Here is a 23,737-nt window from a genome sequence, read left to right on the forward strand (position 1 = left end):
ATTATGGTGCCATTTCTTGAGATGCTGAGGACAGGAGGATTTGTGCTGAATTCTCTCTGACTCCCAACTTCAGAACAATGAAATAAGAGACAGGCTCTCTGTCCCTCCCCTATAAATCTTATCCATAAACCAACCATCCATCCATCCATCCATCCATCCATCCATCCATCCATCCAATCATTCATTCTTATCATTTAACAAACATTAGTAACTACCATGTGGTAAACATGGGAGGCATTGGACTCACACCCTGCCTTTATAACTTGGTAGCTTAACCCTCAATTCCTAGCAAGCAAGCATCATGGTAGACATTGTGAATGATCTTGCCCTTGAGAAAGTTCTAGTCCAGGGGAGCCTGGGTGGTTCAGTTGGTTAAGCATCTGACTCTTGATTTCAGCTCAGGTCATTATCTCACAGTTCATGGGATCAAGCCCCGTCTCTAGCTCTGCACTGACAGTGCCGAGCCTGCTTAGAACTCTCTCTCTCTCTGCTCCTCCCCCACTCATGCTCACTCTCTCTCTCTCTCTCTCTCTCTCTCAAAATTAATAAATAAACACTAAAATAAGTCCTAGTCCAATTGGAGAGCCTGAAATTAGTCATCCTCAGTCACTCATTCATTCATTCACTTACTGTAGAATCCCCAAGATCCAGCCTGCGCAGGGTCTGGGAGACAACTCCTGCTGGATGACCCAACAGTGGGCTCTTCTGGGCGTATCCAAGCAACAAGGTCCCCCTCTGGATCTCTGGCCCTCCCCACAGGGTTCCACCTTCTGCCCTCACCATGGGAGCAAATCCCAGTGGCAGCTGCCAGAGCCCATCACAACACCTCCCCACGGCATGTTCAGGGATAACTCTGGTGTCATCTTTCCACAGGAAACCATGAGTCCACTCACTCAGGCAGCCACCCCCACAGCCACCCATCTGGGTACCTTCTGACCCTTCTTGACACCTACAAGTCCCAGAACCTGAGATGTGCCCAATCTGGAGGCTCCTAGTTCTCCTCAGCTTGCTGTCTTTGCCCTCAGCACTGCACAAGCAGGGCCTGGCCAAAGCCCATGTGGACAGCAAACCAGCTCTGGCAAGAAGTAAGTTCAACCCATGCTCTGCCTACTGTCACAGGGTGGGTGGGGGAGGCGTCATCTGGGTCCCACCACTGACTTGCTGGGTGACCTCGGGTCAGTCATCCTCTTTTCTTCCTTTTTCTCTTAGACCTTTAAGTACAGAAAACTGAGGTTCAGTTGATCATATGCCAGTTCATAGCACATCATTGTTACTATGAAGGTCCTCTTGTGTTTTATTTTGTCATTTTCCCCTTTACCTCTTATTCTCACTCCCATCCCCTCTTCCTTGGCAGGCCCTGCGGTGTGTTTAATATTTGTTTACATATGCTCATGTCCTTATAAAACGTGCAGTGTTTTGATTTGTATAAATGGTACTGCCATGTAGATCTTGTTGTTCTTTATTGCTTTCACTGGATGCTGTGCTGTTGACATCTGTTGCTTCAGGCTGGTACTTACAAGTCCATGAGATTCATCCACTTCACCATCAGGTGGCCATTTCCCTAGGGATGGACACTTGACTTGTCTCTAACTCCCCACTGTTTTAAACTACAGTGAGATGAACATCCTTGTTCATGTGCTCACGCATGTGTCCCTGTTAGGAGCTGTGGAAGAATTTCTCTGGGATATACCCATTTCTGGAATAAATATGATATTTTTTATAATTTACCATAATGATATATTTATCCTGTACTATTTTTTATAATGTAATAGAATGTATTATAATGTATCATACTAAAAATATACTTTATAATGTAATGTAATGTAGTTATAGAGAGCTAATGTACTACTAGCTATCTGATTTATTAGCTAATAATTTTACAGGATGTTAGCAAAGTTTTCATACATGAAAGTGTTGTGTAACTTTCTTTCCTGGTACTTTTCTTGAAGCTAGACAAGTTGTACTAGCCTCATAAAATGAATTTTGCATCTTCTTTTTCTGTTTTCTTTCACAATTATCTCTTTACAGAGTTCGGTAAAACTCTTCCCCAAAACCATCCAGATCAAAAACTTCTGGGGAATGAAATCTTCAACTACTATTTCTATTTCCTAATGGTTCTAGATAATCAGTATTTCCCATTTCCCTCATCACTACTTGGTATTTTATGGATTGCCACAAATGTATCCATTTCATTACATTAGGAAATATATACCACGTGTATTTGTGGGCCTAGGCATCGTCATGGTTACAATGGTGCAGTTAGAATGGTATTTCATGGGGCTGCTTTTGATATTTAAACAAAGGAAAGCACGTGCCAAGTGCTTTTTCTACTGTGAATATATTTATCACTATAACCACCTCTCCTATCAGAGTATTTAGCTGCACATAATAGAAAACCCAACTCAATATGGCCGAAACAATGAAAAAAAAGTCACAGAACCAAAAATCATAGGTAGGACAAGCTCCAGGTATGATTCAATCAGCAACTCAAAGGTGCCATTCAGAACTGGATTTTGTCCATTTTTTTTTTTTTTTTTTTTTTACCTCTGCTATCAGCATAGTTTCATCCTCAGGCCACTAGTTCCCAGTGTGGCAGGAAAATGGTGGCCAGTGGCCATCAGAGCTACAGCCTGCCTTGCTCCCTTCCAATAGGAGACAAGGAAAGAAACTTCCCCTCTAACAGGAAACATAAGATCTTCTGTTTAGTCTGATTGATAGGGCCAACTTGGGTGATATGCCCACTTTAAACCTGAAAGAGTTACCAAGCAATGATGGTTCAGATAATCAAAGGCTTTAATCTGGATCAGGAATTGGAGAGAGAGCATGAATCTGAACAAGGTTCAGATGAGAATGATAGGATAGATGAATGGGAGGATGGATAGATGAATAGATGGGTGGATATTGGACAGATGGCTAGATGGAGGATGGACGGATGGATGGATGGATGGATATTGGACTGGTGACTACTAATGTGTACTGGTCACAAATTTACAAGTGTTGCCATCATCATTAACCAAGAACTGATAAGAGTTCTAGGCTATCACTCTATCTTTGAAACTATGTGGTCAATGTATGTCTCTCTTATTAGACAGACAACTGGTTTGTGTCTTTATGATGTACCGCAAGGCCTGATACCCAATAGATGCTCAATAATATTCTCGTTTGGATAAATTATCTCAATATTCCTTACAAGAATCCTGTGAGATGGGTATTATTACTGCCTCTGTTATACCAGTGAGGAAATCAGGACTCAGGAAGGTGACAGACCCAGGATTTGAACCCAGATCTATGACTCCAAACACACTTTCTCTTTGCAGGCGACAACAGAAACATGGGATACTGAAAGGGGGTCTGGGAGCAGGAGGGAGGAGAGTGAGGTGGAACCATGGTTTCTGCTGCTCTGCAGTGTGGGTTCTGACCACAGGGAGGATCAGGCAAGTGAAATAAAGGTGTCCTGTGTACCCTCTGAGGTTCATCAGCTGGGCCCAATCCTGGGCAGGAGGGTCTAGCGCTAATAGGCAGGACTGAAGCATGCCCATCACTTTTAAAATCCCCTTCCTGGGGCGCCTGGGTGGCTCAGTCGATTAAGTGTCCGACTTCAGCTCAGGTCACGATCTCGCGGTCCGTGAGTTCGAGCCCCGTGTCGGGCTCTGGGCTGATGGCTCAGAGCCTGGAGCCTGTTTCCGATTCTGTGTCTCCCTCTCTCTCTGCCCCTCCCCCGTTCATGCTGTGTCTCTCTCTGTCTCAAAAATAAATAAAACGTTAAAAAAAAAATTTAAAGTCCCCTTCCTTTTTGGAATTCATTCGTTTCTGCTGGTAGCTCCACATAGTCCTGCAGCTTGTTCTGGACACAGTGTGGGAGAAATTACATTTATTCTCTTCTTATTTACCCACCTATTTTTCTCTTCAACCAACATTTGCTGTGATGTACATCCCGTACGTCAGGTTCTCTGTTCCAGATTCAGAGATAGAACACTGGGCGAACTTTCAACTACTATCATCTCGTCAGAGCAGCTATTACCTGTCAGACCCACTGCATGTGTGTCCCATCAACCCTGCAAAGCACAGGTTCCCAGATGAGGAGTATGGGTTTCAGTGTGGAGAGTGGAGTTGGAGGGTGACAAGCACTGATCACTCAGCAAGAAGTGGATGCCCCAGCCTGCAACGTAGGCCCCTTGACTTGCAGTGTCACTGGTCCCTTGTCCATTTCCAGTTATTGCCCAGGGCCTCATGAAGCACAACGCAGAGCACCGAATCCAGAACATCCGCCTCCGCCTCATGGAAAGTCTGAATGCCTCAGGGCAGATGGCCCCAGGGATGGTGGGCTGGCTAATCAGCAGCATGAGCCTCCAGCAACAGCGAGAAAGCAGGTGAGGCCCTGAACCCCGCCCCTGGCCCTGGGACTCTAGGCAACTCTGGGTCAGAGGGCAGAGCCGAGGGGATGAAAGCACAAGGCTGTGAAGAGGGAAAGAAGGAAGATTGGAAGGAGGGGATAAAAGGTCCAATACAAGGAACGGGGTGGAGGGGAGAAGGCACTATGAGGAACCACTGGGGAGGGAGCATAATTAAAGCAGGATAATGAAAGCAAAGTCTCAGGAATAAAAGCTTCTGCGTTTAAATCCTGGGGCTGCCACCAACCTTAGGGAAATTGTGGGACCACTCCAGCCTCATCTATAACGTGGGTACCCAGAGCACAGCCTGGACAAACATCTGGGCTGCCAAAGGAACCCAGGTCTAGAGTCAGACATTTGAACCCCACTCTACTGTTAACGGCTGTGTGACTCTTGGCAAGGTGTTTGAGGTCTCTGAGCTGCAGCCTTAAGCCCTCATCAGTGAAATGGGCATAATAACCGTCCCTGCCTTGGGAGCTGGGAGCCTTCTCTGCCCCACATAGGGATGCAGAGGCAGCAGGCCCTCCGATTAACCCAGCAGAGCCGGCCTGGGCTGCTCACCTGCAGTTTCCCTCCTTCCTCTCGAGGGACGAGGCCTCCTCATCCTCCCAGGCTCCCAGCCACTCCACTGCGGTTCCAGCTGGCTGGGCCCCTGAGCCCCCGTCTCCCTGATTCAGTCCCTCACTCTCGCCATTGTAAGGAGCCAGCAGGGTTTCCCCTGATGTGTGTCCACAACCACCTCCCTTCTTTCATTCCCTTCCTAGTTGTTACAAGAATTCATTGAGCACCTACCATGTACCAGGACCTGGGCTGGGGTGCTTGCAATATGGCCATAAACAAGACACATGGTCACTGCCTTTTTGGATCCTACATCCTAGTTAGTGAGATGAGGCACAAAAGGAAATAGCTAATTTCAGGGAGACGGACATGTTAGGAAGACAACTTCAGCAAGGTAAGGGGTGACAGTGAGGGGTTGATCAGGAAGACCTTGCTCAAGAGATAATCCTTAGGAAGAATGAAGAGAAGGAAGCAAGCGACATGAAGGATATGGCAGTAAGTGCAAAGGCCCTGAGGAAGGAAAGAGACCGGTGTGTCAGAAGAAGAGAAAAAGTCCTGTGTGGTGGGTGAGCAAGGCCGGGGGGGGGGGGGGGGGAGGGGGTAGAAGACATGGCTGTGGAGGCAGGTGGGGCCAGACCCTGCAGGTCTTAGAGGCCATGGTATGGAGTTCGGGTTTTATTCCAAGAGCAGTGAGAAACCCAGGCAGAATGTTAAGTAACAGGGCTGCCTATCGGCTGCCGTGTGGAGAAGAGTTCGTAGAGAGGCCCAGTTCATGGCAAGGAACTCAGAGAGAAACTAGAGCATCCCCAGGCAAGAAGTGATGGTGACCTGGACCAGAGGAAAGGGACAGAAGTAATGAGAAGTTGCCAGATCCCAGGTATATTTTGTAAGCAGAGCCAGTGTGATTCACAGATGAGTTGAAGGTGAAGGTGAGAGATGGGGGGAAGGCAGAGGTGGCTCCCAGGCCTTGGGCCTGGGCACCTGGGCAGACAGCGGGGCCCTGTGCTGGGAGGCAGCTGCTGGGTCTGAGAACAGCAACTGGATCTGCAGTTGGCTGTGGGTCATACACATTTGTTGTGTGGAACTGTTGAGGGCCCTCAGGGACAGCTTGCAGGCCATGGCTCCTACAGGTGGCTCTTGCCCTCCAACCATTTTTAAAAGGATCTGACTCCAAAGCCCACTGTTTGTCAGCCTAAGGTCCTGATGTCCAGATTTCCTTACCCTTGAAGGGCCTCTGCTCTCTCCTTGTGTAGCGCCAACGTCACCAACATTCAGCTGGACTATGGTGGGATCCGGATGTCTTTCCACAAGGAGTGGTTCTCGGCCAACATCTCACTTGAATTTGACATTGACTTGAGACTGTGAGTCATACCTCAGCAGGGGCAGTGGGGCGCTGTTCCTCCCCAACAGGAATCTGGGAGCTGGTGGGGGAAGGGTGGAATTTGGCAACCTAAGGAACCCAGATCTTTCTGACTCCAACCTGGTTCAAATCCTGGTTTCTGAACTCACTTGCTGTGTGACCTGGGGCAAGTCACCTCACACCTCTGAGCCTTGGTTTCTTCAGCTGAAATGTGGACGGCAATTCCTGGTCAGTGGAGGCAGGTCATTTGCTCATTTAAACCTATGTGAGTTCATGACACTGATTCGAAAGAAAAGAGAGAAACATTTTATTTCTATCATCACCCCTCCCTCCATCTGTCAGACTATCCTTTAACATCAGCTGCCCCCAAGAAAAGGGAGGCCACAGCTAAACGGTAAAGGTTTTTTTTTAATAAGACTAACTCTCAACTTCTGAATTTCCAAAGGCCCCTAAGCCAGTCGAGTTAAAGAATTTTCAGAAGCCACTCTGTCTGACAGCATTTTCTCCTTTGTCGCCGGCCACAGGAGTAGTTGTTGAAAAAGTTGTTGAAAGGGTCACTCTTCTCTTGGTGTTGGCTGTTCCACCTCCTCCTCCATCCCTGGCCCTTTCTCTTCTCCTCCTCTCTCTTGTCCCCAGGTCCTTCAATAACAAGATCATAAAGATACACGTATGCATGAACCTCATTATGGAGTTCTGTCTGGAGAAAGACGAATTTGGCCGGAGGGATCTGGTGATAGGCAGTTGCGGTGTGGAGCAAAGCAGCATCTACACAACAGTTCTAACTGAGTAAGGTCCCAGCTGCCCTCCCCAAGGCTGGGCCCCTTCCCAACCCCCCCTAGGTGCGACCACATGTCTCCAACACCTCCTGGGTGAGCCCAAAATAGATCTCACCATTTCCCTAGGATCGACTTCTCTTCCTGAGCCAGCATCCCAGTGATGGCGCGGCCACCCTCCAGGAGGGACCTTTCCTCTTTCCCCACACCCCGCAGCCCATCCTCCCTGGCTCCCATCAATGACCTTCTGGCAGCCCCTGCTTGCTCCCTCTCTCTCCATCCCTCAGCCACTGCTCCCTCTCATAGACCACTTCCTGGACCCCTGCAGGAGCCACTCTGACACTCCCTGACTCAGACCTCACCTCCTTCACTGCATTCTGCCCCTGCAGCAGAAATAACTTTCTAGCACAGAAATGTGCCCCTGCTCCAAACCCTCCAGGTGTTCTCCAAAGCCCTCTGAATGAAGAGCAGACCCCTAGATGTCAGTCAGGGCCCTCCTCGTGCTCTCGCCTGCCCCACTCTGCAGCCCTTTGCCCTCTCGTGTCAATGAAGGCCCCACCTCTCCATCAACATGCTATATATTTGCATACCACCCTGCCTTTGCACATGCTGATCCTTTCACCTGGAATGCCCTTCCCTTCTCTCAAGCACTCCTCCTCATCACTTATTCATTCAACAAATATTTACTGAGAACTTACTAGGTGCCAGACATGGCATACTTGATGTTAGCCATACAGTAGGGAACCAGACAGAGAAAAAAAAATAGAGCTATTTATATGGTGCATCTATTAATAGAGTGTATAATAGACCTATATATACTGGCTGACCAACTCTGTCAACCTCAGCAGACTATGAGTCCCTTGAGGGCAATATGTGGGTGTGACTTCTCTCTGTAATTCCAGAATGCTGAAAGCAACCAGGTCGTCAGCAGGTGTTTATTCATTTATTCATCAGACATTCATTGAATGCCTAAATCATGCAGGGCATTCATGGCTAGGACAGTGCAGGGGAAGGACTGAACTCTGGTGCTCTCCTGACCTGGTTCTAATCCAGTCAGCACCAACTAGCTGTGTGACCTTGGGCAAGTCACATCACCTCTCTGTGTTGCCCCCTCAACTACTGCTAACAGTGATGCTTCTTGTAGAGGGCTGGCCGATGATTAAATGTCTGTGTAGGGTGTACTCAAGCAGTCAGTCCCAGCACTGGGACTGCAGAGATTTTCTGTTCTGTTCTACACATCTACCTCTCTTTCCAGAGATATCTCACCAAAGATGAAACATTTTCTCCGCCACTTCAGGGAGAACCTGGTAAAAGTGACCCCGCACCTGGTAGAAAGTCAGGTAAGTTTGAGAAAAATATTTTCCCCCTGGGTATCTTTGAGTCTGAGGGTCAGGATGTATATATTGGCAATTCAGAAAAGAGTTTCAAATCTTGGGCTTCAGAACCTGAAAAATCTCAGTTTTGTCATCTGCTGGCTGTGTATCCTTGGCAAGTGACTTAGCCTCCCCACACCTCAGTTTCCCCATCTGTAGCATGGGAACCATCACAGTCCCCATCTCATGGAGTCATCATGAGGATTCAGACACACTTCTAAGTGCTGTGCGTGGCCTCCAGTTGGCGCTCAGCACAAGGGAGCTGCCCTTGCTGCCATGATTCCTTGTGGAAATCCAGTGGAGTCTAAGGCTCCAGCCACAGGCTCTCTAGCTTTCTTCTCCTAGCCCCCAGCCTGACCCTTGTCTCTATGCTGGTGGCCCAGGTGTGTCCTCTGATCAGCGAAATCCTCAGACAGTTGGACGTGAAACTGTTAAAAAGCCTCATGGGTGAGTGTCTGTGTCTGTCCAGGGAGGAGGACTCAGGGTGGGCAAGTAGAGAGGCGCCCAGGGGGGAGCTCCCAGGGAGGCCTGCTGGGGGGTGTCTGCATGTGCCCTGAGGACACTTAGAGGTGACCATATGATAATGACCGTTACGGTCTCCCGAGAGAGCTAGGACAGCAGAGGGCACCCCTACCAAGAAGACTGGGCCCTGCCAAGTCACCAGAATCTCCAGACCACCAGAAACTGTAACTCCTCCCAAGATCTCCACTCAGTCCTTCAGGGACCGCTGGCCCCACCCCAAACCTGAGACCACCCTCCATATGTAGACAGACAGACACAGTCCCCGGGAAGCCAACAAGAAGCGCCTAACTACGTACCATTTGGAAAGAGTTTTAACGCAAATGCCTCAGGCACTGGCCCTTGGTCGGCTTGGATGGATGGGAGTCCCATTCGGGGGTTGAACAGGCAGTCACCCTGGTGATTGATCTTGTCTCTTCTCCTTACAGAACAGGCTGTTGCTCATAAATTCAACCAACTGTGAGTCCAGCCAAGCTTCCATGTGCCAAACTTGGAGAGTCCTCCAGCTACCTACTGATAATCAGGAGATTCCACATGTTGAGATCTTAAGCCTCCCTCAGAGTGGGGCTTCCACGGCCCCAAAATCCTTTACCACAGGCCCTGCAGAGTCCTGTCCTGTCCCTAATAAACTCTAGCTCTGAAGGGTACAGAGGTTCCCCTTCCTGGGTCCTGAGGTTAGAGTTCCACAAGTCAGACTTGATGAAGGTCCATCCTGAGACTAAATATGCCTGGGTTTGCTCATGAGCCCAGAAATAGCAGAGAAATCACTTTCTTTTCCTGTAATTTGCAGCCAAAAGCCCTTCTGGAGATTTACTTATCAATGCAGGGAGGGCCCTGTTGAGATTTCCCATTCCATCACTCACTCGAGCCATATTTGTTGAGTGCCTACTATGTGCCAAGGACTTTGCCAGGCTCCAACGGAGTGGAGAGAAAGGCTGACACAGTGGAAAATCATAAACGTCGGCACCGAACGGATCTGAGTTCAAATCCAATTCAGCCAAATGGGAAGTTCCACATGGGTATGAACCATGTGCATCAGAGTGACGGATGCCTCCTTCCCCACTGGCCACCAGCGTAGGGCTGGCACAGAGTGTGAGCCCAGCAAATATATGTGGTTAAGTGGTGGATGAATCTGGTTTCAGGACCCACTCGCTGTGTTTGGGACAAGGCACTTTACCTTCAGGCCTCCCTCACCTGCAAAGTAGGGATAGAAGTCTTACAGGATGTGGGGCAACAGGAACCTGGGCACTGCCTGGTGGGAGGTAAATTGCACCACCTCGTTATAAACCCGGGTGGCGGTTGCTACAGAAGTGCAACATAGACCCGCCCTGTGCCAGAAACACACGTGTGTGGACGCCACAAGACGTGCACGAGACTGCTTATAGCAGCAATGGTCATAATAGTCCCTGAGGAAAAGCCCTGAATGCCAATCAAAAGAGTGGGTAAATATCGTGGGATAGTCTCCCAGTGGAATGCTCTACAGTAATGAAAATGACCTACAACTACGCACGATCACATGGGTGGATCTTGTGCACATAACAAAGCCAGGCACCAAAGAGCACATGTTACGTCTCCCATTTATATGAAGTTCAAAAACAGCAAAACGAACCCATGCTGTCAGAGATCAAGATAGTGGTTACCCGTGAGGGGAGTGTTAGTGACTGGGAGGGGCTCAAGGGGGGCTTCTGGAGCCCTGGTAATGTCTGTTTCTTGATCTGGATGCTACTTATCGGGAGGCTGTTTAGTTTGTGAAAATTCACTGAGCTATTCACTTATGTGCGCTTTTCTTATGTATGTTAGACTTTAACAAACATTTTTAAAATAGAAAATATTTACCATGCAGGACATTTATGGGAGCATGTGAAAAAGCATTTGCAATATGTTTAGCATGTGCTAGGTCCATGGGAAATGCTTATTAAAAGTCATTTAGCTCATGGGGTTCCTGGGTGGCTCAGTTGGTTGAGCGTCCAACTTTGGTTCAGGTCATGATCTCACAGTTCCTGAGTTTGAGCCCCGAGTTGGGATCTGTGCTGACAGCTCAGAGCCTGGAGCCTGCTTCAGATTCTGTGTCTCCCTCTCTCTCTCTCTCTGCCCCTACCCCACGTATGCTGTCTCTCTCTCTCTCTCTCTCTCTCTCAAAAATCAACATTAAAACTTTTAAAAACAAGTCATTTATCTCATTAATTATTTGATTAATGACTATTCATTTCTGAAATATTGATTCCCGCCCTCCTCCCAAGGGGAAGGAAAGAAATCAAGGGGAAATAACACACACATATTAATAATAGTAGCCCACATATATTAAGTACTTGGCATGTGCCAAGCTTGGTGCTCAGAGTTTATATTCAGCGTCTCATCAAATCATCACAGCAAATCCATGCGTGAAGACCCTGTGGCTCAGAGAGAGAAAGCCACTTGCCCAAGATCACACAGCAAGGAAATGATCAAGTCGACTGTGCTCAGGCAGCCAGACTCTAGAGCCAGACTCCACGCTTGACCACTGTGGCTCCCCCTCCAGTTCTCCCTCCCTTCCTCTTACCACCACTCCCCCACAACACACACACACACACACACACACACACACACACACACACTGAGGGAAAAATGATGAAACAGGAGTTCGGCTGGATTGACAAGCTCAAACAAGGAAGTGTCAACAGCTCAGAGATGAGAATAGGGTGAGGGAGCCTCAGGTCTCCTTTCAATTCAGACTGCCTAATCCGAAATGCTTCGTTGGGGATTTGCAACCCTAAACGCCCATGTTCATTCACACAGAGGATTCCCCTTGACAGCCTCAAGTCTGGGGGAGGGGGGGTTCCTGCTCATGATTCAAAGAGCAAACAGAGGGCTGGGCCCCATCCTCCAGCAAGGGTGCCCTGTCTCTTGGTGAAGGCAGCTTTTGTCTGCCTTCCTCCTGACCCCTCCGGGGTGGCTCAGGGGCCTCCTTCCTCCAGCGGCCTCCTTGGGTTTCTCAGATTCTGTTTTCTTTTTGTTTTAAGGTTCATAGAGCCACGGACTCATCATGTTTTCTGCCGGCAGCTTGTTGCACAATGCACCTCTATTATGATCATGGGGTCTGGGGGGATTTATGCAGAAATTCAGCCCCAAGTGGCCAAAAGCTTGCTCCAGGTCCTGCCTATCTGTGCCTTGTAATTTTCACGCCCTTTCATTACAGAGTTCTGACTGCGCCACACACTGGGCTGCAAGCTACATTTGTTTCCCCCATTTAACCCTCTCACAGCTCCGGGAGGTGGGCGTCATCAGCCACGTGTTCTAGAGGAGGAAACCAGGGCGGCCAGAGGGAAAGCATCTTGCCCAGAGTCATCAGCCAAGTCTGACTTCTCAGGAGTGGGAAGGCTCCAGAGAACACGAACAAGAATTTTCTGAAGATTCTGGGACACAAACTTGCCCTCAAAGTTAAGAGCACTGAAGCTGGACGGCCCAGGACGACAGTCTGACTTCACGTCTTCCCAGCTAGGCTGGCCCTAGCCAGGTCACTGTGTTCTCTGAGCCTCAGTGCCCCCACAGGGTTGTTCTGGATGGTATAGAGATGATGTAGTGCTCTAGGCTCTCATAAAAAACAGTTATTATCATTAACTGCAAAGGTAGGTGGGAAATTAATCTCCACGGTAAGTGGAACTTAAAGCAAACTCTGCTGAACCAAATATAGTTTTCTCATCAAAGTGGGGGCCCCCAGCTCCCTGTGAACCCTTTATGCCACTGCCCCTCAACAAAACCACTGGGGTTTCCAAGGCCACCTGAAGATCTCCCTTGAACCCAGCCTCCAACCTGATCTTGCTCCTGAGCCACAGAACCAGCACCCCCCTGATCTGTGGGAAGCAAAGGGCACCACCTACAGTTTCTGAGAAACACTTTGGGAAGGCACTGACATCACCAACACGGAAAACACTGTCTTGAGATGTTAGCGGCATGACCTTCCACGTTTCTGATGCCCTACACCCCTTGCCCTCCCCAGGGCAGTGGGACATGCAGCTCCTGTGGCTTCAAGGAAGGGCAACTCCAACAGAAGCAAAGAGAAGGCTTGTGAGTTTCCAAAGCCTGGGACTTTGATGAAAAGGTAGAGACAGAGAACAAAGCAGTGGTTGCCAACCGGTGGGGGGAGGGTGTGACACTAAAAGGGCAGCTGGAGGGTGCTTGGGGAACGATGGAGCTCTTCTTTGTCCTGATTGTTATGGTGGCTACATAAAACTCTACATGCGTTAAGATTCATAGAACTATACACCAAAAGGAGAAAAAGCCAATTTTACTGTAGGTTAATGTTTTTTTAAAAAAATTTTTTTTTTCAACGTTTATTTATTTTTTTTGGGACAGAGAGAGACAGAGCATGAACAGGGGAGGGGCAGAGAGAGAGGGAGACACAGAATCGGAAACAGGCTCCAGGCTCCGAGCCATCCGCCCAGAGCCTGACGCGGGGCTCGAACTCACAGACCGCGAGATCGTGACCTGGCTGAAGTCGGACGCTTAACCGACTGCGCCACCCAGGCGCCCCTGTAGGTTAATGTTTTTAAAATTTTACACATGCACCCCAATGTTTATAGCAGCACTATCAACAATAGCCAAAGTATGGAAAGAGTCCATCAACAGATGAATGGTTTTAAAGAAAATGTGGTACATATATACAATGGAGTATCACTCGGCAATCAAACAGAATGAAATCTTGCCATTTGCCACTACGTGGATGGAACTAGAGGGTATTAGGCTAAGCGAAAGTAGTCAGGGAAAGACAAAAATCATATGACTTCACTCGTATGAGCACTTTAAGACACAGAACAGATGAACATAAGGGAAGGGAAACAAAAATAATATAAAAACAGGGAGGGGGGCAAAACAGAAGAGACTCATAAATATGGAGAACAAACAGGGTTACTGGAGGGGTTGTGGGAGGGGGGATGGGCTAAATGGGTAAGGAGCATTAAGGAATCTACTCCTGAAATCATTGTTGCACCATATGCTAACTAATTTGGATGTAAATTTAAAAAAAATTAAATTAAAAGAAAAAGAAAAAATACAAAAAATAAAATTTAATCCTGGGCTTTTTCCTAATGTTTATTTATTTTTGAGTGAGAGAGAGTGTGTGTGTGAGCGAGGGAGGAGCAGAGACTGGGACAGAGGATCCCAAGTGGGCTCCACACCGACAACACAGAGCCTGATGCAAGGCTGGAACTCACGGACCGTGAAATCATGACCTGAGCCAAAGTCGGACACTTAACCCACTAAGCCACCCAGGCATCCCAAGCCTGTGTTCTTTAATTTTGAAACTCAAGGCATAGAATCGCACATATATAATGAATTGAAGCAAGGTTTCCTGCCTCCAAGACTAGAAAATTCTCCATGTCAGGTTGGGGGAGTGTGAAAGCCCAAGAGAAATTGAAGAGAACACAGTTCTAGTGGGTTCTAAGAAGTAATTCCCTTGCTACTCCCCAGGCAAAACTTGGCACTGGAGGAGGGACAACAGAAACCCCCAGTCAGTGTGCTGGATTCAAGAACAGAGGACATCTGTGCCCTTCCAGAGCCATGAGAGGTGACAGGACCCCAGGGAAAGAAGATTATCCAGAGAGGGTCTAGGTGGGTCTTGGCAGATGGTCTGGGGTGGACTCCCACAGTTCTGTCTGAGACCCAAAGAATTGAGAAACCGAAGAACTATGCTGAGTGTTTGACAAAGAGTAAGAAGTAAATGCTAAATCTAGGGGGTGGGAGGCTTCTGGGCGGGAGGGAAGCATAGATTTCCTGGCAATTAGGGGGGACCAGATGGCATGTGGATCTCTCTCCATTTCCAGTCAAAATAGGGACAAGGCAGCCTCCTTTAGAGGAATTGATACAAATGAAACCCCTGGAACAGAAATAAAACTCCAGAGGAAAATGGCGAAGTTTCTGCTACCCAGCAAACTGACATTTGAAATGGTAACTAAGCTGTAGATACATTAGAAAGAAAAACACAGACATGCGAGTTTATGAACCGAGATTCATGCCAACTCCCCAGACATCATCTCCCACAGCCCTGAGAGGTAGATATTATCCTCCCACTTTACAGATGAGAAAACTGAAGTTCAAGGGATTAAAGTGATTTGCCCGGAGTCACAAGATTTGAATCAGGGCAATCTGCACCCAGACCCATCCCCTCTCTGCCATAAAATATATGTAGCCTCCTGGATCCACACCAGAGGCTGTTAGCTGTCCAGTAACTAGCTGCACAAACTTAAATCAGTCCCTCGACTTATCTGCCTCAGTTTCCCCACAAAGATAGCAACAACCTGACCCAACCCATAAGAGTTGTACCAAGATAACAAAAAACGGTACTTTGAGGACGACTGACAACATAGAAGCTGTGGGAAGAGTCTAGAAAGTGTTTCATTGGATATGTCAGTCCAGAGCCAGGGTCCTAGCCCCTTGGAGGCATCAGTCAGACTCTGACAGGAAGTGAGAGCAGATTCAGGGAGGGCCTGGCCTGGAGGAAGGCAGCATGGCTCACAGGGCCGAATCCTGATTCCACCACTCACTCGTTGTGTGTCCCTGGGAAGTAGTCCTCCTCTCTGAACCTCAGTCTCCTTATCTGACATTTGAGGGGCAACAATACCTACCAATGCTGATGAAGATGAGGTTCAGGTGGGGAGAGCACCTGGCACATAGTAAGCGCTCAATAAATATGCATTTCCTCCTCCTCTTGTACTTTTGCTCTTAAGATGTTAGGTTTTGCAGGACAAGAGCTGCTCTCACCAGTCTGCGACCTTGACCTCTCCACGTCTCAGCTGTTTCATCTTCAAAATGGATTCAAAGGCCCAAGCGGTGGGGACAGATGCCTTATTACTTCATTTGGGGGAGGGAAGAAGAAAGGGTAAAGGCAGAGACCAGGATACCACAGCATCCTTCAGGCCTGGGAACCTGGAAGGACTCTTCCAGGATACAAAAGTGAAATTTCATAAGAGCATGAGATGTGGGAAAGCAAAATGCAACAAGTGAGTGTGAGGAAGGTGTCTTCGTGCCTCAGCACAGTGACTCCGAGAACGGGCTGGAGTGTGAAGGCCTCGGCCCCGTGCCCGCTGTGCAAATCTGGACGTGTCCACTCACACTCCAAGCCTCGGTTCTCCCCTGGTAAAACAGGGCTACTCCTTCCCAGCCCACACCCTGGGAGGATTCATGGGGTTGCTGAATATGAAAAACAATGCCAGGCTGGCATTCAGCAAGAGCTCGGCAAGTGTCAGCTGTCGACACCGCTTTATTGTGATCGTCCGGTGAGAGAAATTCTGACTCTGCCCCATCCTCACTGTGTCTGGGCGCTTGTCCCACTGTGCAAAGGAGCAGGGCGGCATGCTCTCCCTCCCAGGGTTCTGGCGAGGATGTGTAGCCCCCGGCACGTCGTGCAACAGGGACCCAGAAAACAGGAGACCCCAGATGTAGGAAAGTCAGAGGCAGTTTGAAACTTCTGACACTTTGGGAGCAAGAATCCTCCAAATGGAGAAGAACTGGACCAGGAATGGAAAAGAGCCTCATTAGGAGAGGCTTCTTCCCGAGCCCCAGCTGGCTGCCTCTCGCGAGTTCCAAATGTGATCTGCCACCTGGGCGCGTGGGCCCCCAGCCTCAGCCCTGCGCATGAAACCATGAAGTCTTGAGTAACATCCCCATCTCAAGTTTTTCTCTGTTTAACTTGTCCATCAAGTGGCTTAAGTGTCCCACCTACTAATGTGATTGGCAATTATTTACTTTGGAGAGCCCTGAAAGACACCACCGGATCGCAGAATTCTGAATTATCTAGAAACCCATCATCTGATCACACATTTCCTGATTCGCACACTATAAAAGACGCTACCTCCTCGGCAGGAGCAAGCAGGCGAGGGGAGAGGAGAGCAGGGAGAGCCGCCAGGACCTCTGAGAAGCCCAGGTGAGACCTGCCTGTCCCACGCCCGTCCCACTCCCGCTAGCGGCCCTGGGTGGCAGGGCCGCCAGGCTCCTCCCTGTGTGGTGGGCACCGGCTGGCTGCACTTAGGATCACTCATTGTGGGTCTCTTTCAGAGGGATTTTTGGGGGAATGGGAATGGCCATTCACTCTGCTTCCCTGAGAAGGCAGTAACATCGATGCAAGGTTTGAATGTGGAAATGTAAAGAGAATTTGATGGCGATGGGGAGCGTATGGCTGCAGCTGCCATTGCACACTGCCAAAATCCCATGATAGGCTTCACTCAGGAGCGTGCTCTTCATACCCTAAATCAAAATCTCTACGGCAGGAGTGTTAACTTGAGGTTGCCATTGTGGATTCAGACCAGCATCCTTAGCTAGGGTCCTTAGCTTCCTCTGGATTCATAAAAGGTCTGTTTCCCAAAAGAGTTCAGAGAATGCGATCTAAGTTTGAGAGCCACAACTGGCTCTTGGGACCAAAAAGCGTTTTCGATTCCAGCCAGCCACAGCAATGAGGGTGCTTTGGCCGCATCAGCCAGTTGATGGAATTTTGCCCAAAGCAGCTTTTGACACCTTTGCTGGCTGCCAAATAGCTCTGTGACAGGGTTGGTGATATCTGGGAGGGGACAGTCCAAAAGGCAGCCAGATGTCAGGGACTGCCTCCAAATTTTGTTCAGGTTAGCTTGAGGGAGAAGAGAAAGGTGTAGAAAAGATAGTGTGTATGTTTGGGGAATGGGGGCTCGGAAACCTATCTCCAACTACAACGCTGCTATCAAGTTGCTGTGTGACCTTGGGAAAGTCACTACCCCTCTCTGGTCCCTTGATTCTCCTTATGCAATGAGGACTCTGAATGGCCCCAGGATTTCCCCAGCACTGGATGAGATGATGGCCATGGCCACATGACCTCTGTGATTTCAAAGGGTTTCCACAAACCATCGCAAGCTGGCCCTGGGCCAAAAGACTTCCTGGGGATAATAGCAAAGCAGTTCAGCCCCTCAGCCTTTCCATTCTCTTGTCTGGACAGCAAGAACTAGGGGCAGGCCACTGCAAGCAAGCCCAATTGGAGAGTAAATCTGATGGTCACTTAACTTAAGGCCTTTGGGTCAGACAGATCTGGCTTCAAATCCCACCCCTACTGTGTGCTTGAAACCTTGGGGGAAGTTACCTACACTCACAAGACCTCCCTCTGCTCATCTGTACAGTGCAGGTAATATGCTCCCACATCTTAGGGGATGGTTAAGATGAAATCAGTTACCAGGTCTGGAGTGCCTACCCTGATGCCTGGGCCAGAGGAAACGCTGAGTAGTGTTGTTAGCTATTGCCATTCACTTCCTGGTGTTCGAGAGCCAGGAGGCAGATGGTGGGTAATTCCTCTCTGGTATCTGGGCTACATTAGACCCATTGTTCTATCCACAGATACCAAGATAGAAGATGTTTCAAACTGGGGGCCTCATTGTCCTCTGTGGGCTGCTGGCCCATACCACAGCCCAGCTGGAAGTCCTGCCCTTGCCCCTGGACCAGAACCTGCTTTTGGCTGGGACTCCACCCCAGGCCCCACATCCCACAGATCTTGCTGGAAGCTTAACAAGTGGTGAGTCTGTGACAACCTCTTTCAGGGGTGTGTGTGTGTGTGTGTGTGTGTGTGTGTGTGTGTGTGTGTCCAACTGTTCAGTGTGGGGAGGGAGGCAGGGATGATTGGGAAAGAGGGGCTGAGGATCTGGAATTGTCAGATTTGACCCCCCCAAGGACCTACCCCTACACCATTTCCAGGTCTCAGCAGTGGCCTGCTCTCTGGGGGTCTGTTGGGCATTCTACAAAACCTTCCACTCTTGGACATCCTGAAGACTGGAGGAGACACTTCTGGGGGCCTGCTTGGGGGCCTGCTTGGGAAAGTGACTTCATTGGTCCCTGTCCTGAACAACATCATTGAGTGAGTAGTCATAAAATAGGGCCTTGGTCCCCACCCCCACCAGATAACCTCCATGGAGATCTGGGAGCCCCAGGCAGTGGCCCTGGAGGAGGAGGTGGGGGGAGGGTGGTCTGAACATGAGGCCAGGACTCATGACAGCCTTCTCACAGTCTGGTGAGGAACACCAGCCCTCCTGAACCGGGGATTGCCCCCAGTCCTGATGCATATCTTGAGACCCCAGCATCATCTATAACCCTCACAACCCTTTCAGGTCGAAGTAATAATCTCTAGTTTACAGATGGAAAAACTGAAGCATGGAAAGTTGCCTGTGCTTACACAACTAGAGTGATGCTAAGCAAGAGCTCTAACTCTAATTTACTTAAGTCCAAAGCCAAGGCTTTCCCACCACACAGTGGTAATTCTGTTCTCCTCACCTGTGGGATCCTTCAGAACACAGGTGGCCCTTGATGTAAGCAAGAAAGTGGACGCAACTCTCCTCAATTATGTCATCAGTGGATGTCCACTGAGCAGTCTGATGTGGGGTTCCCACGAGACACCCGAGAGCTCTCTAGGCAAGCGGCAATAATGGGAAGTTTGATGCCGGGGAGCTGGCAAATCCTGGGTCCTTGACAGGGCTGGATCAAAGCCATTTCCAAGATTCCTACCCACCCAGGCACTTGCCCTGACTTGAAGACAGACAGATAGCCTTGAGTTTGATTTCCAAATGCACCATGTACTTGCTGGGTGATAGGAAACCAAGGCACATAGTCTCCCTGGGCTTGGTTTCTCCATCTGTAAGATGAGATCATAGTACCCACAGAGAAAAACTGTCAGGGAGATTAGGAGAGATGTAATCACCTGGCACACTGGTTGTAAGATCGGCTCAGAGGAGAGTCTTGCTTCCATCCTCTCTCCATTCTCCCTGACTTCCTGCTCCTTGATCTGATCGTGACCATTGTTGATTGACCCACCACTGACGGTTATGGCAGGAACCAGAAGCAGTAAGTGCTTCTTACCCATAAATGTTTGTGAGGGACTTACTCCACTTACTCTCATCCACTCACCCACTCATCTATCCATCCATTTGTCCATTCTCTCTACCATCTAACCAGCTACTCTCCCATGCATCCTCCCACCCATTCATCAATCCACAAAGTCAACCAATATGGAGTAGGCCCCTTCTTTGTAAGACTCTGAGCTGGTATACAGGATGCAAATATAATCCAGACACAGCCTCCACCCTGGAATACCTCATAGACATGAGATGCAGAGAGGGGCATGGTGTGTTAGGATCTGACCCAGTGCAGAGGCTGGGAAACACTGATGTGTGACTCAGAACTCACATGGCCTTTGCTGCAAGACTCCCCTCTTTTCTCCCCCATCCCATCTCATGAGTAGCTCCTCCTCTGGGATGGGTACAGTTTGGATTAAAGGTGGTTTCCAGATTTGGGGCTGAAGGAGCTAATATTCCTCCCTCCAATGTTGCTTCTTGGACAGTCTGAAGATCACTAATCCCCAGCTCCTGGAACTAGGCCTTGTGCAGAGCCCTGATGGCCATCGTCTCTATGTCACCATCCCTTTGGGCATGATCCTCAATGTGAATACGTGAGTGGACCCCAAGGGGGAAGGGGAGGGTGGCTCACCAAAGGAGACCCTGATGCAATGCATAGCCATAAAGGGGTGTTGGAGTCTAACAGATATGAGTTTTCAACTCAGATACAGATGCAGCAAACTGTTTCCTCTGCAGGCCCCTGGTCGGAAGTCTGTTAAAGCTGGCTGTGAAGCTAAACATCACTGCAGAAATTTTAGCTGTGAAAAATGAACAGGGGAAGATCCACCTGGTTCTTGGTGACTGCACTCACTCCCCTGGGAGACTGCAAATCTCTCTGCTTGATGGGTGAGGCCAGAGGGGTGGCTTTTCCTGCCCAGAAACAATATTGATGAGATGATGGACAGATGGCTGGGAAGACAGAACAATGGGAGTATGGATGAGTGGGAGGGTGGAAGGGTGGGAAGATGGATGGATGGATGGATGGATGGATGGATGGATGGGTAAATAGCCACTTATCTTTTCTTTGGTGGGGCTGACCAGTTTTATGCTACATCAGGCAATCAAAAATCTGAGTTCAAGCCCACCTACCAGAGGGGCATGTGGAGAAGTAGAGGGATTCTTGTGTGAACATGGACAGTGCCTCCCCAGTTAGAGTCTCAGCGTACTCAGATCACCGTACTACAGAGGCACTTTGGGGCTCTTGATTGAATCCACTAAGACAACAGGTGCGAAAATGCTTTGTCCCAGTATGGGGTAAAACAGCTATGCAGCCGACCTGGTTTCCTTATTTCAGTTACCTGTCACAGGGGAAACTGAGTCATGCATAATGTGCAGAAGTCGTCCTCATCATGGTTAACATTCACTGAGCACGTATGTTGTATTTCACACATATCTCGTTGAATTCTCATGACAACGATGTACTAAGCACTGTTCATCCATTTATGGATTCTACAAAGTCTCACTGAATACCTACTGTATGCTGGAACTGTGTGCTTATTCTATTCATACCTACTGTATGTACTGCTGTGTAGGGTGCCACTCCCTTTGGCTGGACCCCCCGGTGTTCACCTGCATGAGGGTGTGAGTGGGCAAGGCCCCGTTTTAGTCATGGAGTACTGAGACCGACACGGGCACAGTAGCCCCTCTGAAGCCTTCTCCATACCAACCCCAGGCCTCTGCACTGCCCCCTGGATTTTCTCTTTCAGATTTGCTCCCCTCCCCGTTCAAAGCCTTGTCAACAGTCTCAGCGGCATCTTGAATGAAGTCCTTCCTGAGCTGGTACAGGGCAAGGTAAGTGAATAAAAGTGGCAGCTCCTGATTCTTAGGTCATAGGGCTTCTCAGGATGAAAGAAGCCCCTGGAGCGAGGTTTTCTGAACTCCTCAGTTTGATATGTCTCCCTGTCCGCTGATCCATCTGTCTGTGTTTCTTCTTTCCACCCTTCAAAATGCATTGATTGGTTCCTGCTGTGGGCCAGGCCCTGGGCACGTCCACACTACAGCTGAAATGGATTGGCCCCTGCCCCAGGAAGCTCCCAGGCCACCCTCACCAGGGCTGTAGGCAAGCACTCTTCCAGCCTATGCTAGGGTGCCTCCTATAACCAGAAACTCACCTCTCCCGAAGCAGCTCTAGTTAGAAGCAGGTGTCCTATCACACGGTGAACACTGGCTCATGTGATCGGGCGCTTCACGTACACAACTCCCTTTTCTCCCTCTGCCCGTGTGAATGTGTAAGCATTCATCTGTGAGACTGCTTAGAACCAACACTCTCAGACACAGAAAAATGATAGAAAATCTCCCCCAGAGAATCCATCCTCGGGATACTGCTGCACCCAGGGCCTCCCTACAGGTGCCACTTTGCCTAACGCCTCTCTCTGCCCCTGGGTCAGGTGTGCCCTCTGGTCAATGAGGTTCTCAGCCACTTGGACGTCACCCTGGTGCATTCCGTTGCTGGTAAGTACCCACTTCCAAGGCCTCTCTCCCTTTCCAGAACAGCGATTTTCCCCCAAGGAGCCCCATCCCTGCACACCATAGGAGAGAGCCAGATCCTTCCAGCCTCAGCTCTCCCCTTTGCGGTTTTTTTTTTTTTTTTTGCCTTTAATTATCCAGATAATGTCAATGGATAGGCCTTGCTTCCCCCCCCCCCCACCCGCCTCCAGCAGCCCAACACTGAAAACAGCTGAGCTGGTTGGTGGAAGGAGGTGTTAGCCCTGCCAAGCTTCACCCGAGCTTAGTGGGATCACCAGAGTTCCCAGTGCCCGTCCCCAGGCCTCCGGGGAGTGTGGGATATCTCTGAACTCCTTCACACTGAGATCATCACTCTGGTCTGCAGTGGTTATTCTTTCATTTTCCAGACATGCTGATCCATGGGCTGGAATTTGTCATCAAGGTCTAAGCCTTCCGGGAAGGGACCCAGCCTCTGTCAAACTGGTGAGTGCTGTTCCCCAATCCCCAGGATTTGGGTGCTGCTGCTATCTCCAAAGGGAGACAAACAGCCACACAGAGGTACACAGAGATGCACAGAGAAGTCCACAGAAATGCTGACAGAGGTGGAGAGACACAGACAGCACCCCAACACAGCTACAAAGAGAAAGACACATGGCTATGGATACACACACACAACACACATAGGTACACATGGATACCAATGCACTCAAACAAATGCACAAGGAGTCCCCTTGGCCCCAGGCCCCAGACGCTAGCCTGAGGTTCTCAGCCCCCTCCCCTTCCTTTGGAGGACAAGTTTGATGATGGGCCAATACCAACAAAAGTCAGTGACCGCCAGTCTCCATTCTGACTGGGGTCTTCTCCCAACAGAACCACTTCCTGATGCTCAATCCACTCCCTGCCCAGCTTCCGAGGGCTCACAGAAGGCTGACCCATGTCCTGGACAATGACACGGCCACTGTGTGGGGACCAGAGCAGCCTTCTCTCCAAGGAAACTGCTCTCCCTCCTTTCCCACAGGCACGTGTTACAGCCCACGTTCCTCACCAAATAAAGTTGCTCTTTCTCTGCACGGGGGCCCTTGTCATTCTTCACCATCATCTGAGAGCTAGTATATTGGAAAGAACCCCGGCCTGGGTGGTTGGAGCCATAGAACAGAGTTTGGACTTTACACTATAGAACTTTATGGTTTTCAGCTAGACAGGGAGATGTTCAGATGAGTGTGGATTTCAGAGCGACTGCTCTGGGGTCCTTAGGATGGGTGGACAAGGGGTTGGGGATAAACGTAACACTCCAGGCATAGATGATGACGCACAAGTTTGCCATACAAGAAGTGAAATGGTTTATTTGAGAGATGTTCAGGAGGTGGACCTGAGAGTGTAGGTGAGGGACCAGGTGAGGCACAGGTTGCTGCCCATGTACCAGGTTGGGGAGCCTGAAGAGAACTAG

The 23,737-nt window shown here is 49.3% G+C and overlaps 3 protein-coding genes and 1 long non-coding RNA gene across 7 annotated transcripts in view; 3 read left to right on the top strand and 1 right to left on the bottom strand.

Annotated features, from left to right (window-relative positions):
- The window catches only part of LOC147582708 (uncharacterized), a 61,782-nt gene extending 60,046 nt beyond the window's left edge, over positions 1-1,736 (bottom strand). For 3 of the 4 annotated variants that reach the window (XR_015249440.1, XR_015249439.1, XR_015249437.1), the window contains exon 1: positions 631-1,107. This is a non-coding gene — a long non-coding RNA (uncharacterized LOC147582708). Of the gene's footprint in view, positions 1-630; positions 1,108-1,151 lie in introns of those variants that run through there. The other variant, XR_015249438.1, reaches the window with a different exon arrangement.
- LOC112869699 (vomeromodulin-like) overlaps positions 1-23,737 on the top strand; it is a 288,979-nt gene that overhangs the window by 167,104 nt on the left and 98,138 nt on the right. The gene's annotated exons all lie outside the window — the stretch shown is intronic.
- Positions 739-9,621, top strand: BPIFA3 (BPI fold containing family A member 3). Its single transcript, XM_025932495.2, has 7 exons — positions 739-1,085; positions 4,214-4,370; positions 6,203-6,310; positions 6,946-7,095; positions 8,338-8,422; positions 8,839-8,902; positions 9,403-9,621. Exons 1-7 carry the CDS (start codon positions 971-973, stop codon positions 9,435-9,437), a joined length of 714 nt encoding a protein of 237 aa, XP_025788280.1. The 5' UTR covers positions 739-970; the 3' UTR covers positions 9,438-9,621.
- Positions 18,315-22,738, top strand: BPIFA1 (BPI fold containing family A member 1). The gene is made up of 7 exons (XM_025932602.2): positions 18,315-18,476; positions 18,656-18,815; positions 20,292-20,399; positions 20,542-20,691; positions 21,552-21,636; positions 22,233-22,296; positions 22,698-22,738. The coding sequence occupies exons 1-7, from the start codon at positions 18,317-18,319 to the stop codon at positions 22,736-22,738; spliced, it is 768 nt and encodes a 255-aa protein (XP_025788387.2). The 5' UTR covers positions 18,315-18,316.

The sequence above is a fragment of the Puma concolor genome, chromosome A3 (genome assembly GCF_028749965.1).
Source record: "Puma concolor isolate L17-30 chromosome A3, mPumCon1.1.hap2, whole genome shotgun sequence".
Lineage (NCBI taxonomy): Eukaryota > Metazoa > Chordata > Mammalia > Carnivora > Felidae > Puma > Puma concolor.